We start from the raw sequence: 12,305 nt of genomic DNA, 5'->3' as shown, positions 1-12,305 counted from the left end.
GAGTTCACAGAAGTGTGATTGACTTGGAGTTACATTGTGCCGTTTAAGTGTTCCCTTTATTTTGTTTTAGCAGTGTATATTCACAGTGTCCCGGGACCCTGGTTCTAGCTATACACTGCTCACCTAGCTAGTGGCCTCCCAGCTAGTCCTACATCGTCAGCCCATCCCGAACACAAGACCAGAACTTATACCTCCCCCCAAGTACTAACCAACTGAATAAATCACACCCATGTGATGCAGCTGTGTGGGCAGGAATATGTGCAGAATTAACCCGGTCTTTACATGAGTCTGCAGACTCCTACAGAAAGCATAAGGATGGCGAGGCTGACTTACCAGCGGGCCGCCATGTTAGCCAAACAATAACTGAGATGAGAACACAATTTTGGGCAATTAAAATTGGTCACAGCTTTGTTTCATCCTAACACAAACACAACCAATCGCAGGGAAAAAAAATTGGTGTGCAAGGCTTACATGAAGTTGTACCACCTGGGGCATGTTCGGCCCAACCTTATAGGCACGCAACAAAACCACGCCCCCTACGATTTGGGACCAGCTACCATGTGCTTAACACCCTCACCTGGCATGCAGCCTGTATAACCCATGCAGCATTTTGCTGGAACCAGACATGCAACCGACTAATTGGTGAATATGTGAGGCATTCTGACAATCCCTAACTTGACATGCCTTGCGCACCACTTTTCCCACGCAACAAGAGATTCCAGTAACCTGAGGATGTTTTGGGGTGGCCAGAACAACATTGGAGCATGTGGAATTAATGCCTTTGACAAGAGCTAGAATATGGAAAAAAACAATATACACTATGCTCTTCAGCATGGACCACTATAGATATCATAGTAACTGGATTAGAAGATTGCAAGTATGTGGCTCTTATTTTGTGTTTAAGCCCTTATCTCTTCCCCCACCAAAAAAAAAAAAAAGCATTTAGTTTCAGTGGAATAATACTTTACAACGGTGCAGTGAAAATTTTACCTGAGCAAATTTATAGACTGAAACAGAAATGTTACGCCAACTCTTGCTATGCATATTAATAAATATTCTTTATTTTTTTCAGTTCTGCACATTGCACTTTTACATGATCAAATCCAAAACATTTAGCAAGTGGATGTCTAATTTAGCTAAATCCTATAGTCTTTCATCGCCATTTTGTACAAAATTACCATTACAATATTACTTATGGTACTAAAGGTTGTATGCATGTGTGTACATTTATAATTTTGAAATTAACAAAAATAAAACTGGAGTGAGGGGAGAAGTGTGACGGGTCATTAAAGAAATTACAGTCCAAAAGTAAACAAAAACGTGCTTAACCTCTTCCCTATTAAAAAAAAGAAAAGAAAACAGAGGGACAAAATTTGGTAAAAGTTTAATGTTGACAGACAGAAAAGGTGCAGTAGTCATTCTGATTGTTTCAAAGAAAGACAGCAGTAGTTTATTTTGTTTAAATTGCTCCAGCTGTAACCAACCAGCTACTACAAAGAGGATTCCTGTGATCATGTAGAAGACAGTACTTGTTAAACTTTTCCTTCAGATACTGTCTAAATTGTTGCCGGTTGCTGTAAAATGACTGGTTATTTGCCATAAAGGCCTGTATTTCATCTTGAGAGAGACCATCTTCCTCTTCTGAAGTGCATTCTGATTCATCCTGAAAATGAAACAGTTAAAGGTTGTTTATCTACTTTCACACAAACACATTATAAAAATATTCGTATAAATCAGATACAGTGGCTCTACAGTTTATGAGGAAAAAAACTTCTAAAATTAATAGCAGAAATCACTATTATTGAGAAAAAAGCAGGTTTAATAATCTTTAAAAATAAGATTTTACTTACCGATAAATCTATTTCTCGTAGTCCGTAGTGGATGCTGGGGACTCCGTCAGGACCATGGGGATTAGCGGCTCCGCAGGAGACAGGGCACAAAAATAAAGCTTTAGGATCAGGTGGTGTGCACTGGCTCCTCCCCCTATGACCCTCCTCCAAGCCTCAGTTAGGATACTGTGCCCGAACGAGCGTACACAATAAGGAAGGATTTTGAATCCCGGGTAAGACTCATACCAGCCACACCAATCACACCGTACAACTTGTGATCTGAACCCAGTTAACAGTATGACAACGTAGGAGCCTCTGAACAGACGGCTCACAACAAGAACAACCCGATTTTTTTGTAACAATAACTATGTACAAGTATTGCAGACAATCCGCACTTGGGATGGGCGCCCAGCATCCACTACGGACTACGAGAAATAGATTTATCGGTAAGTAAAATCTTATTTTCTCTAACGTCCTAGTGGATGCTGGGGACTCCGTCAGGACCATGGGGATTATACCAAAGCTCCCAAACGGGCGGGAGAGTGCGGATGACTCTGCAGCACCGAATGAGAGAACTCCAGGTCCTCTTTAGCCAGGGTATCAAATTTGTAGAATTTTACAAACGTGTTCTCCCTTGACCACGTAGCTGCTCGGCAGAGTTGTAATGCCGAGACCCCTCGGGCAGCCGCCCAGGATGAGCCCACCTTCCTTGTGGAATGGGCCTTGACAGATTTAGGCTGTGGCAGGCCTGCCACAGAATGTGCAAGTTGAATTGTGCTACAAATCCAACGAGCAATCGTCTGCTTAGAAGCAGGAGCACCCAGCTTGTTGGGTGCATACAGTATAAACAGCGAGTCAGATTTTCTGACTCCAGCCGTCCTTGAAATATATATTTTCAATGCCCTGACAACGTCCAGCAACTTGGAATCCTCCAAATCGCTAGTAGCCGCAGGCACCACAATAGGCTGGTTCAGGTGAAACGCTGACACCACCTTAGGCAGAAAATGAGGACGCGTCCGCAGTTCTGCCCTGTCCGAATGGAAAATCAGATATGGGCTTTTATACGATAAAGCCGCCAATTCTGACACTCTCCTGGCTGAAGCCAGGGCCAGTAGCATGGTTACTTTCCATGTAAGATATTTCAAATCCGCCGATTTGAGTGGCTCAAACCAATGGGATTTGAGAAAATCCAAAACTACATTAAGGTCCCACGGAGCCACTGGGGGCACAACCGGGGGCTGTATATGTAGTACTCCTTTTACAAAAGTCTGGACTTCAGGAACTGAAGCCAATTCTTTCTGGAAGAAAATCGACAGGGCCGAAATTTGAACCTTAATGGACCCCAACTTGAGGCCCATAGACAATCCTGTTTGCAGGAAATGTAGGAATCGACCCAATTGAAATTCCTCCGTGGGGGCCTTCCTGGCCTCACACCACGCAACATATTTTCTCCAAATGCGGTGATAATGTTGTGCAGTCACCTCCTTCCTGGCTTTAACCAGTGTAGGAATGACCTCTTCTGGAATGCCTTTTTCCCTTAGAATTCGGCGTTCAACCGCCACGCCGTCAAACGCAGCCGCGGTAAGTCTTGGAATAGACACGGTCCCTGCTGAATCAGGTCCCGTCTTAGAGGTAGAGGCCACGGATTTTCCGTGAGCATCTCCTGAAGTTCCGGGTACCAAGTTCTTCTTGGCCAATCCGGAGCCACGAGTATCGTTCTTACTCCCCTTTGCCGTATAATTCTCAGTACTTTGGGTATGAGAGGCAGAGGAGGAAACACATACACTGACTGGAACACCCACGGTGTTACCAGAGAGTCCACAGCTATTGCCTGAGGGTCTCTTGACCTGGCGCAATACCTGTCCAGTTTTTTGTTGAGGCGAGACGCCATCATATCCACCTTTGGTTTTTCCCAACGGTTCACAATCATGTGGAAGACTTCTGGATGAAGTCCCCACTCTCCCGGGTGTAGATCGTGTCTGTTGAGGAAGTCTGCTTCCCAGTTGTCCACTCCCGGAATGAACACTGCTGACAGTGCTATCACATGATCTTCCGCCCAGCGAAGAATCCTTGCAGCTTCTGCCATTGCTCTCCTGCTTCTTGTGCCGCCCTGTCTGTTTACGTGGGCGACTGCCGTGATGTTGTCCGACTGGATCAACACCGGCTGACCCTGAAGCAGGGGTTTTGCCAGGCTTAGAGCATTGTAAATCGCTCTTAGCTCCAGTATATTTATGTGAAGAGACATCTCCAGGCTTGACAATACTCCCTGGAAGTTTCTTCCCTGTGTGACCGCTCCCCAGCCTCTCAGACTGGCATCCGTGGTCACCAGGACCCAGTCCTGTATGCCGAATCTGCGGCCTTCTAACAGATGAGCACTCTGCAACCACCACAGAAGAGACACCCTTGTCCGTGGCGATAAGGTTATCCGCTGATGCATCTGCAGATGCGATCCGGACCATTTGTCCAGCAGATCCCACTGAAAAGTTCGTGCGTGGAATCTGCCGAATGGGATTGCTTCGTAAGAAGCCACCATCTTTCCCAGGACTCTTGTGCATTGATGCACAGACACTTTTCCTGGTTTTAGGAGGTTCCTGACAAGTTCGGATAACTCCTTGGCTTTCTCCTCCGGAAAAAACACCTTTTTCTGAACAGTGTCCAGAATCATTCCCAGGAACAGCAGACGTGTTGTCGGGGTCAACTGAGATTTTGGAAAATTCAGAATCCACCCGTGTTGTTGCAGCACTACTTGGGTTAGTGCTACTCCGTCCTCCAGCTGTTCTCTGGATCTTGCCCTTATCAGGAGATCGTCCAAGTAAGGGATAATTAATACGCCTCTTCTTCGCAGAAGAATCATCATTTCGGCCATTACCTTGGTAAAGACCCGAGGTGCCGTGGACAATCCAAACGGCAGCGTCTGAAACTGATAATGACAGTTTTGCACCACGAACCTGAGGTACCCTTGATGTGAAGGGCAAATTGGGACATGCAGGTAAGCATCTTTTATGTCCAGGGACACCATAAAGTCCCCTTCTTCCAGATTCGCTATCACTGCTCTGAGTGATTCCATCTTGAACTTGAATTTTTGTATGTACAGGTTCAAAGATTTCAGATTTAGAATAGGTCTTACCGAGCCGTCCGGCTTCGGTACCACAAATAGCGTGGAGTAATACCCCTTTTCCTGTTGTAGGAGGGGTACCTTGACTATCACCTGCTGAGAAAACAGCTTGTGAATGGCTTCCAATACCGTCGCCCTGTCTGAGGGAGACGTTGGCAAAGCAGACTTTAGGAACCGGCGAGGGGGAGACTTCTCGAATTCCAACCTGTAACCCTGAGATACTACCTGCAGGATCCAGGGGTCCACCTGTGAGCAAGCCCACTGCGCGCTGAAATTCTTGAGTCGACCCCCCACCGTTCCTGAGTCCGCTTGTAAAGCCCCAGCGTCATGCTGAGGGCTTTGCAGAACCCGCGGAGGGCTTCTGTTCCTGGGAAGGAGCTGCTTGCTGCCCTCTCTTACCCTTTCCTCTGCCTCGGGGCAGATATGACTGTCCTTTTGCCCGCTTCTTATAGGACCGAAAGGACTGCGGCTGAAAAGACGGTGTCTTTTTCTGTTGGGAGGGGGTCTGAGGTAAAAAGGTGGATTTCCCGGCAGTTGCCGTGGCCACCAAATCCGATAGACCGACGCCAAATAATTCCTCCCCTTTATACGGCAATACTTCCATATGCCGTTTGGAATCCGCATCACCTGACCACTGTCGTGTCCATAAACTTCTTCTGGCAGATATGGACATCGCACTTACTCTCGATGCCAGAGTGCAAATATCCCTCTGAGCATCTCGCATATAAAGAAAAGCATCCTTTAATTGCTCTAAAGTCTGTAAAATACTGTCCCTATCCAGGGTATCAATATTTTCAGTCAGGGAATCCGACCAGACCACCCCAGCACTGCACATCCAGGCTGAGGCGATGGCTGGTCGCAGTATAACACCAGTATGTGTGTATATACTTTTTAGGGTAGTTTCCAGCCTCCTATCAGCTGGATCCTTGAGGGCGGCCGTATCAGGAGACGGTAACGCCACTTGTTTTGATAAGCGTGTGAGCGCCTTATCCACCTTAGGGGGTGTTTCCCAGCGCGCCCTAACCTCTGGCGGGAAAGGGTATAATGCCAATAACTTTTTTGAAATTAGCACTTTTCTATCTGGGTTAACCCACGCTTCATCACATACATCATTCAATTCCTCTGATTCAGGAAAAACTACAGGTAGTTTTTTCACCCCCCACATAATACCCCTTTTTGTGGTACTTGTAGTATCAGAGATATGCAAAGCCTCCTTCATTGCCGTGATCATATAACGTGTGGCCCTACTGGAAAATACGTTTGTTTCTTCACCGTCGACACTAGATTCAGTGTCCGTGTCTGGGTCTGTGTCGACCGACTGAGGTAAAGGGCGTTTTACAGCCCCTGACGGTGTCTGAGACGCCTGGGCAGGTACTAACTGGTTTTCCGGCCGTCTCATGTCGTCAACTGATTTTTGTAATGTGCTGACATTATCACGTAATTCCATAAACAAAGCCATCCATTCCGGTGTCGACTCCCTGGGGGGTGACATCACCATTACCGGCAATTGCTCTGCCTCCACACCAACATCGTCCTCATACATGTCGACACACACGTACCGACACACAGCAGACACACAGGGAATGCTCTATTGAAGACAGGACCCCACTAGCCCTTTGGGGAGACAGAGGGAGAGTTTGCCAGCACACACCCAAGCGCTATAATATATATGGGAACAACCCTATATAAGTGTTGTATCCTTATAGCAGCTTAAATATAGTAATATCGCCAAACAAAGTGCCCCCCCTCTCTGTTTTACCCTGTTTCTGTAGTGCAGTGCAGGGGAGAGTCCTGGGAGCCTTCCTCACAGCGGAGCTGAGCAGGAAAATGGCGCTGTGTGCTGAGGAGAATAAGCCCCGCCCCCTATTTCGGCGGGCTCTTCTCCGGAGTTTGTGAGATCTGGCAGGGGTTAAATACATCCATATAGCCTCAAGGGCTATATGTGATGTATTTTTTAGCCATAAAAAGGTATTATACATTGCTGCCCAGGGCGCCCCCCCAGCGCCCTGCACCCTCCGTGACCGCTGTGTGAAGTGTGCTGACAACAATGGCGCACAGCTGCAGTGCTGTGCGCTACCTCAGGAAGACTGAAAAGTCTTCTGCCGCCTGCTTCTGGACCTCTTCCATCTTCGGCATCTGCAAGGGGGGTCGGCGGCGCGGCTCCGGGACCGGACTCCATGGCTGGGCCTGTGTTCGATCCCTCTGGAGCTAATGGTGTCCAGTAGCCTAAGAAGCCAATCCATCCTGCACGCAGGTGAGTTGACTTCTCTCCCTTAAGTCCCTCGATGCAGTGAGCCTGTTGCCAGCAGGACTCACTGAAAATAAAAAACCTAAAAACTTTTTCTAAGCAGCTCTTTAGGAGAGCCACCTAGATTGCACCCTGCTCGGACGGGCACAAAAACCTAACTGAGGCTTGGAGGAGGGTCATAGGGGGAGGAGCCAGTGCACACCACCTGCTCCTAAAGCTTTATTTTTGTGCCCTGTCTCCTGCGGAGCCGCTAATCCCCATGGTCCTGACGGAGTCCCCAGCATCCACTAGGACGTTAGAGAAATAAGAATTTACTCACCGGTAATTCTATTTCTCGTAGTCCGTAGTGGATGCTGGGTACTCCGTAAGGACCATGGGGTATAGACGGGCTCCGCAGGAGACTGGGCACTCTTAAAAGAAAGATTAGGTACTATATCTGGTGTGCACTGGCTCCTCCCTCTATGTCCCTCCTCCAGACCTCAGTTAGGGAAACTGTGCCCGGAAGAGCTGACATTACCAGGAAAGGATTTGGAATCCAGGGTAAGACTCATACCAGCCACACCAATCACACCGTACAACTCGTGATAACTATACCCAGTTAACAGTATGAACAATAACTGAGCCTCTCTCAACAGATGGCTCATAACAATAACCCTTTAGTTAAGCAATAACTATATACATGTATTGCAGAGAGTCCGCACTTGGGACGGGCTCCCAGCATCCACTACGGACTACGAGAAATAGAATTACCGGTGAGTAAATTCTTATTTTCTCTGACGTCCTAGTGGATGCTGGGTACTCCGTAAGGACCATGGGGATTATACCAAAGCTCCCAAACGGGCGGGAGAGTGCGGATGACTCTGCAGCACCGAATGAGCAAACTCAAGGTCCTCCTCAGCCAGGGTATCAAACTTGTAGAATTTTGCAAAAGTGTTTGAACCCGACCAAGTAGCAGCTCTGCAAAGTTGTAAAGCCGAGACCCCTCGGGCAGCCGCCCAAGAAGAGTCCACCTTCCTCGTGGAATGGGCTTTTACTGATTTAGGATGCGGCAGTCCAGCCGCAGAATGTGCAAGCTGAATCGTGCTACAGATCCAGCGAGCAATAGTCTGCTTTTAAGCAGGAGCACCCAGCTTGTTGGGTGCATGCAGGATAAATAGCGAGTCAGTTTTTCTGACTCTAGCCGTCCTGGAAACAAAGTTTCAGGGCCCGGACTACGTCCAGCAACTTGGAATCCTCCAAGTCCCTAGTAGCCGCAGGCACCACAATAGGTTGGGTTCAAATGAAACGATGATACCACCTTAGGGAGAAATTGGGGACGAGTCCTCCATTCTGCCCTTTCCATATGGAAGATCAGATATGGGCTTTTACATGACAAAGCCGCCAATTCTGACACACGTCTAGTCCAAGCTAAGGCCAAAAGCATGACCACTTTCCACGTGAGATATTTTAGCTCCACGGTCTTAAGTGGCTCAAACCAGTGGGATTTTAGGAATCCAACACACGTTAAGATCCCAAGGTGCCACTGGAGGCACAAAAGGGGCTGAATATGCAGCACCCCTGTAACAACGTCCGAACTTCAGGCAGTGAAGCCTGTTCTTTTTGAGAGAAAAAGGGATAGGGCCTTAATCTTGGCCTTTATGGATCCTAATTTTAGGCCCATAGTCACTCCTGACTGTAGGAAGTGCAGGAATCGATCCCCCTGGAATTCCTCTGTAGGGCCTTCCCGGCCACACACCAAGCAACCTATTTTCGCCATATACAGTGTCTTGCTGTCACGTCTTTCCTAGCCTTTATCAGCGTAGGAATAACTGCATCCGGAATGCCCTTTTCCGCTAGGATCCGGCCTTCAACCGCCATGCCGTCCAACGCAGCCGCGATAAGTCTTGGATCAGACAGGGTCCCTGTTGCAACATGTCCTGACTGAGAGGCAGAGGCCACTGGTCCTCTGAGAGCATTTCTTGCAGTTCCGTGTACAGAGTCCTTCTTGGCCAATCCGGAGCAAAGAATATTGTTCACACTCCTCCGTTTATTACAATTCTCAGCCCTTGGGTCTGAGAGGAAGAGGAGGGAATATATAGACCGACTGGAACACCCACGGTGTTACTAGTGCGACCACAGCTATCGCCTGAGAGTCCCTTGACCCAGCGTAAAACCTTTTTTATCTTTTTATTGAGGTGGGACGCCATGTAGTCCACCTGAGGCAGTTTCCATCAATTTGCAAAACTGCGTGAAGACTTCCTGATGAAGTCACCACTTTCCCGGGTGGAGGTCGTGTCCACTCCTGGAATGAACACTGCTGACAGTGCGCTTACTTGATTCTCCGCCCAGCGAAGAACTCTGGTGGCTTCTACCCTCGCCACCCTGCTCCTTGTGCCGCCCTGGCGGTTTACATGAGCCACTGCGGTCTGACTGGATCAGAACCGGTTGGTCGCGAAGCAGGAACTCCGCTTGACTTAGGGCGTTGTATATGGCCCTTAGTTCCAGGATATTGATGTGAAGGCAAGTCTGTTGGCTTGACCACAAACCTTGGAATTTTCTTCCCTGTGTAACTGCCCCCCACCCTCGGAGGCTTGCATCCGTGGTCACCAGGACCCAGTCCTGAATGCCGAATCTGCGGCCCTCGAGAAGGTGAGCACTCCGCAGCCACCACAAGAGAGACACCCTGGCCCTGGGGGATAGGGTGATTAACCGATGCATCTGAAGATGTGATCCGGACCACTTGTCCAGTACGTTCCATTGTCCTTGCATGTAACCAGCCGAAGGGGATGGCCTCGTATGCCGCCATCATCCTTCCCAGGACTCGAGTGCAGTGATGCACTGACACCTGTTTTGGTTTTCAATAGATTCCTGACCAGTGTCATGAGCTCCCTCTATCGGGAGATAAACCCTCTTCTGGTCTGTGTCTAGGATCATGCCTAGGCGAGGCAGATGAGCTGTAGGAACCAACTGCGACTTCGGAATATATAGAATCCAGTCGTGTTGCCGTTTCACTTCCAGAGAAGGTGATACGCTGTCCAGCAACTGCTCTCTTGATCTCGCTTTTATGAGTAGATTATCCAAGTATGTGATAATAGTGACACCTTGCTTCCGCAGGAGCACCATCATAACCGCCATTACCTTGGTGAAATTGGTAATGACAATCCCGTACCGCAATTCTGAGGTACGCCTGATGAGGTGGATAAATGGGGACACGAAGGTATGCATCCCTTATGTCCCGATTCATTTCAGGCTTGCAATGACCGCTCTTAGCGATTCCATCTTGAACCTGAACCTTTTCAGGTATATGTTCAGGGATTTTAATTCAATATGGGTCTAACCGAACTGTCTGGTTTCGGGATTATAACATGGTCGAATAATAACACCCTCTTGTTGAAGGAGGGGACCCTTGACCACCACCTGTTGAAGATACAATTTACGAATTGCAGTTAACACTGGCTCCCTCTCTTGGGGGGAAGCCCGCCGGGTCCTCAGTGAGGGGGCATCTTCTCACAGTCCAGCCTGTATCCCTGCGATACAATTTCTATTGCCCAGGGATCTAACAGGGAGTGAACCCACTTGTGGCTGAACTTACAAAGGCGTGTCCCCACCGGGCCTAGCTCCACCTGTGGAGCCCCAGCGACATGCGGTGGATTTTTGTAGAGGCCGAGGAGGACTTCTGTTCCTGGGGACTAGCTGTGTTGTACAGCTTCTTTCCTCTGCCCCCGGCTCTGACAAGAAAGGACGCACCTCAGACTTTCTTGTTTCTTTATTCGAAAAGCTGCATTTAATAATGTCGTGCTTTCTTAGGCTATGCAGGAATATAAGGCAAAATATCAGAATTACCAGCTATAGCTGTGGAGACCAGGCCCGAGAACCTTTCTCCACACAATCCTCAGCCTTCTATATGCCTCTTAAGTCGGCATCATCTGTCCAATGTATATTCTACAGGACACGTCAAGCAGAAATCGACATAGCTTTTGTCTCTAGGACCCAGTATACTCATGTCCCTTTGGGCATGCTTTATAATTATATATCTATCACTTAAGACAGCATCTTAAAATATTTATATGCATACTAGGGTCTCAATCTCTGCTGATAAGGTACCTGTCCACGCTGCCACAGCGCTATAAACCCATGCCGACACAATCGCCGGTCTGGGTAGTATACTAGAATGTGCACACTATCTGCAGGATCCCTGAGAATAGCTAGTGCAAACAGGACACCCAAGGGGATAGATTCTCAACACATCCTGGCCCTAGTGGGGAAAGGATACAGCCTGAGAATTGTCTTGTGGGAAGCTGTCGTCTCTTGTCTGGAGATTACCGCTCTTTTTCCTCATGAGAGGAGGGAAATTTACCTCAGCATTCTTCCCCTTAACATGTGTACTCTCGTGTCAGGGACAGATGAGTCATCAGTGATATGCAAATCATCTTTTCTCTGACGTCCTAAGTGGATGCTGGGACTCCGTAAGGACCATGGGGAATAGCGGCTCCGCAGGAGACTGGGCACAACTAAAGAAAGCTTTAGGACTACCTGGTGTGCACTGGCTCCTTCCACTATGACCCTCCTCCAGACCTCAGTTAGAATCTTGTGCCCGGCTGAGCTGGATGCACACTAGGGGCTCTCCTGAGCTCCTAGAAAAGAAAGTATACTTTTAGGTTTTTTATTTTCAGTGAGATCTGCTGGCAACAGACTCACTGCTACGAGGGACTAAGGGGAGAAGAAGCGAACCTACCTGCTTGCAGCTAGCTTGGGCTTCTTAGGCTACTGGACACCATTAGCTCCAGAGGGATCGAACACAGGACCAGCCTCGGTCGTCCGGTCCCGGAGCCACACCGCCGTCCCCCTTACAGAGCCAGAAGCAAGAAGATGGTACTGGAAATCGGCGGCAGAAGACTTCGGTCTTCAACAAGGTAGCGCACAGCACTGCAGCTGTGCGCCATTGCTCCTCATGCACACCTCACACTCCGGTCACTGATGTGTGCAGGGCGCTGGGGGGGGGGGCGCCCTGAGCAGCAATATTAAACACCTTGCTGGCATAAAACTCACATAATATAGTCTTAGAGGCTATATATGTGAAAAATACCCCTGCCAGATATCCATAAAAAAGCGGGAGAAGTCCGCCGAAAAAGGG

At 48.4% G+C, this 12,305-nt stretch overlaps 1 protein-coding gene across 3 annotated transcripts in view; it reads right to left on the bottom strand.

Moving 5' to 3' along the window:
* Positions 1 to 1,039: 1,039 nt before the first annotated feature.
* GGNBP2 (gametogenetin binding protein 2) overlaps positions 1,040 to 12,305 on the bottom strand; it is a 374,808-nt gene continuing 363,542 nt past the window's right edge. For all 3 annotated transcript variants that reach the window (XM_063955008.1, XM_063955007.1, XM_063955006.1), the window contains one exon: positions 1,040 to 1,663. In XM_063955008.1, the coding sequence (XP_063811078.1) occupies positions 1,460 to 1,663 (204 nt within the window). In that variant the 3' untranslated portion in view covers positions 1,040 to 1,459. The remainder of the gene's footprint in view (positions 1,664 to 12,305) is intronic.

Source organism: Pseudophryne corroboree, chromosome 2, assembly GCF_028390025.1.
Source record: "Pseudophryne corroboree isolate aPseCor3 chromosome 2, aPseCor3.hap2, whole genome shotgun sequence".
Taxonomy (NCBI): Eukaryota; Metazoa; Chordata; class Amphibia; order Anura; family Myobatrachidae; genus Pseudophryne; species Pseudophryne corroboree.
Note: the sequence above shows the minus strand (reverse complement) of the source record. Positions and strands in the feature narration are given on the sequence as shown.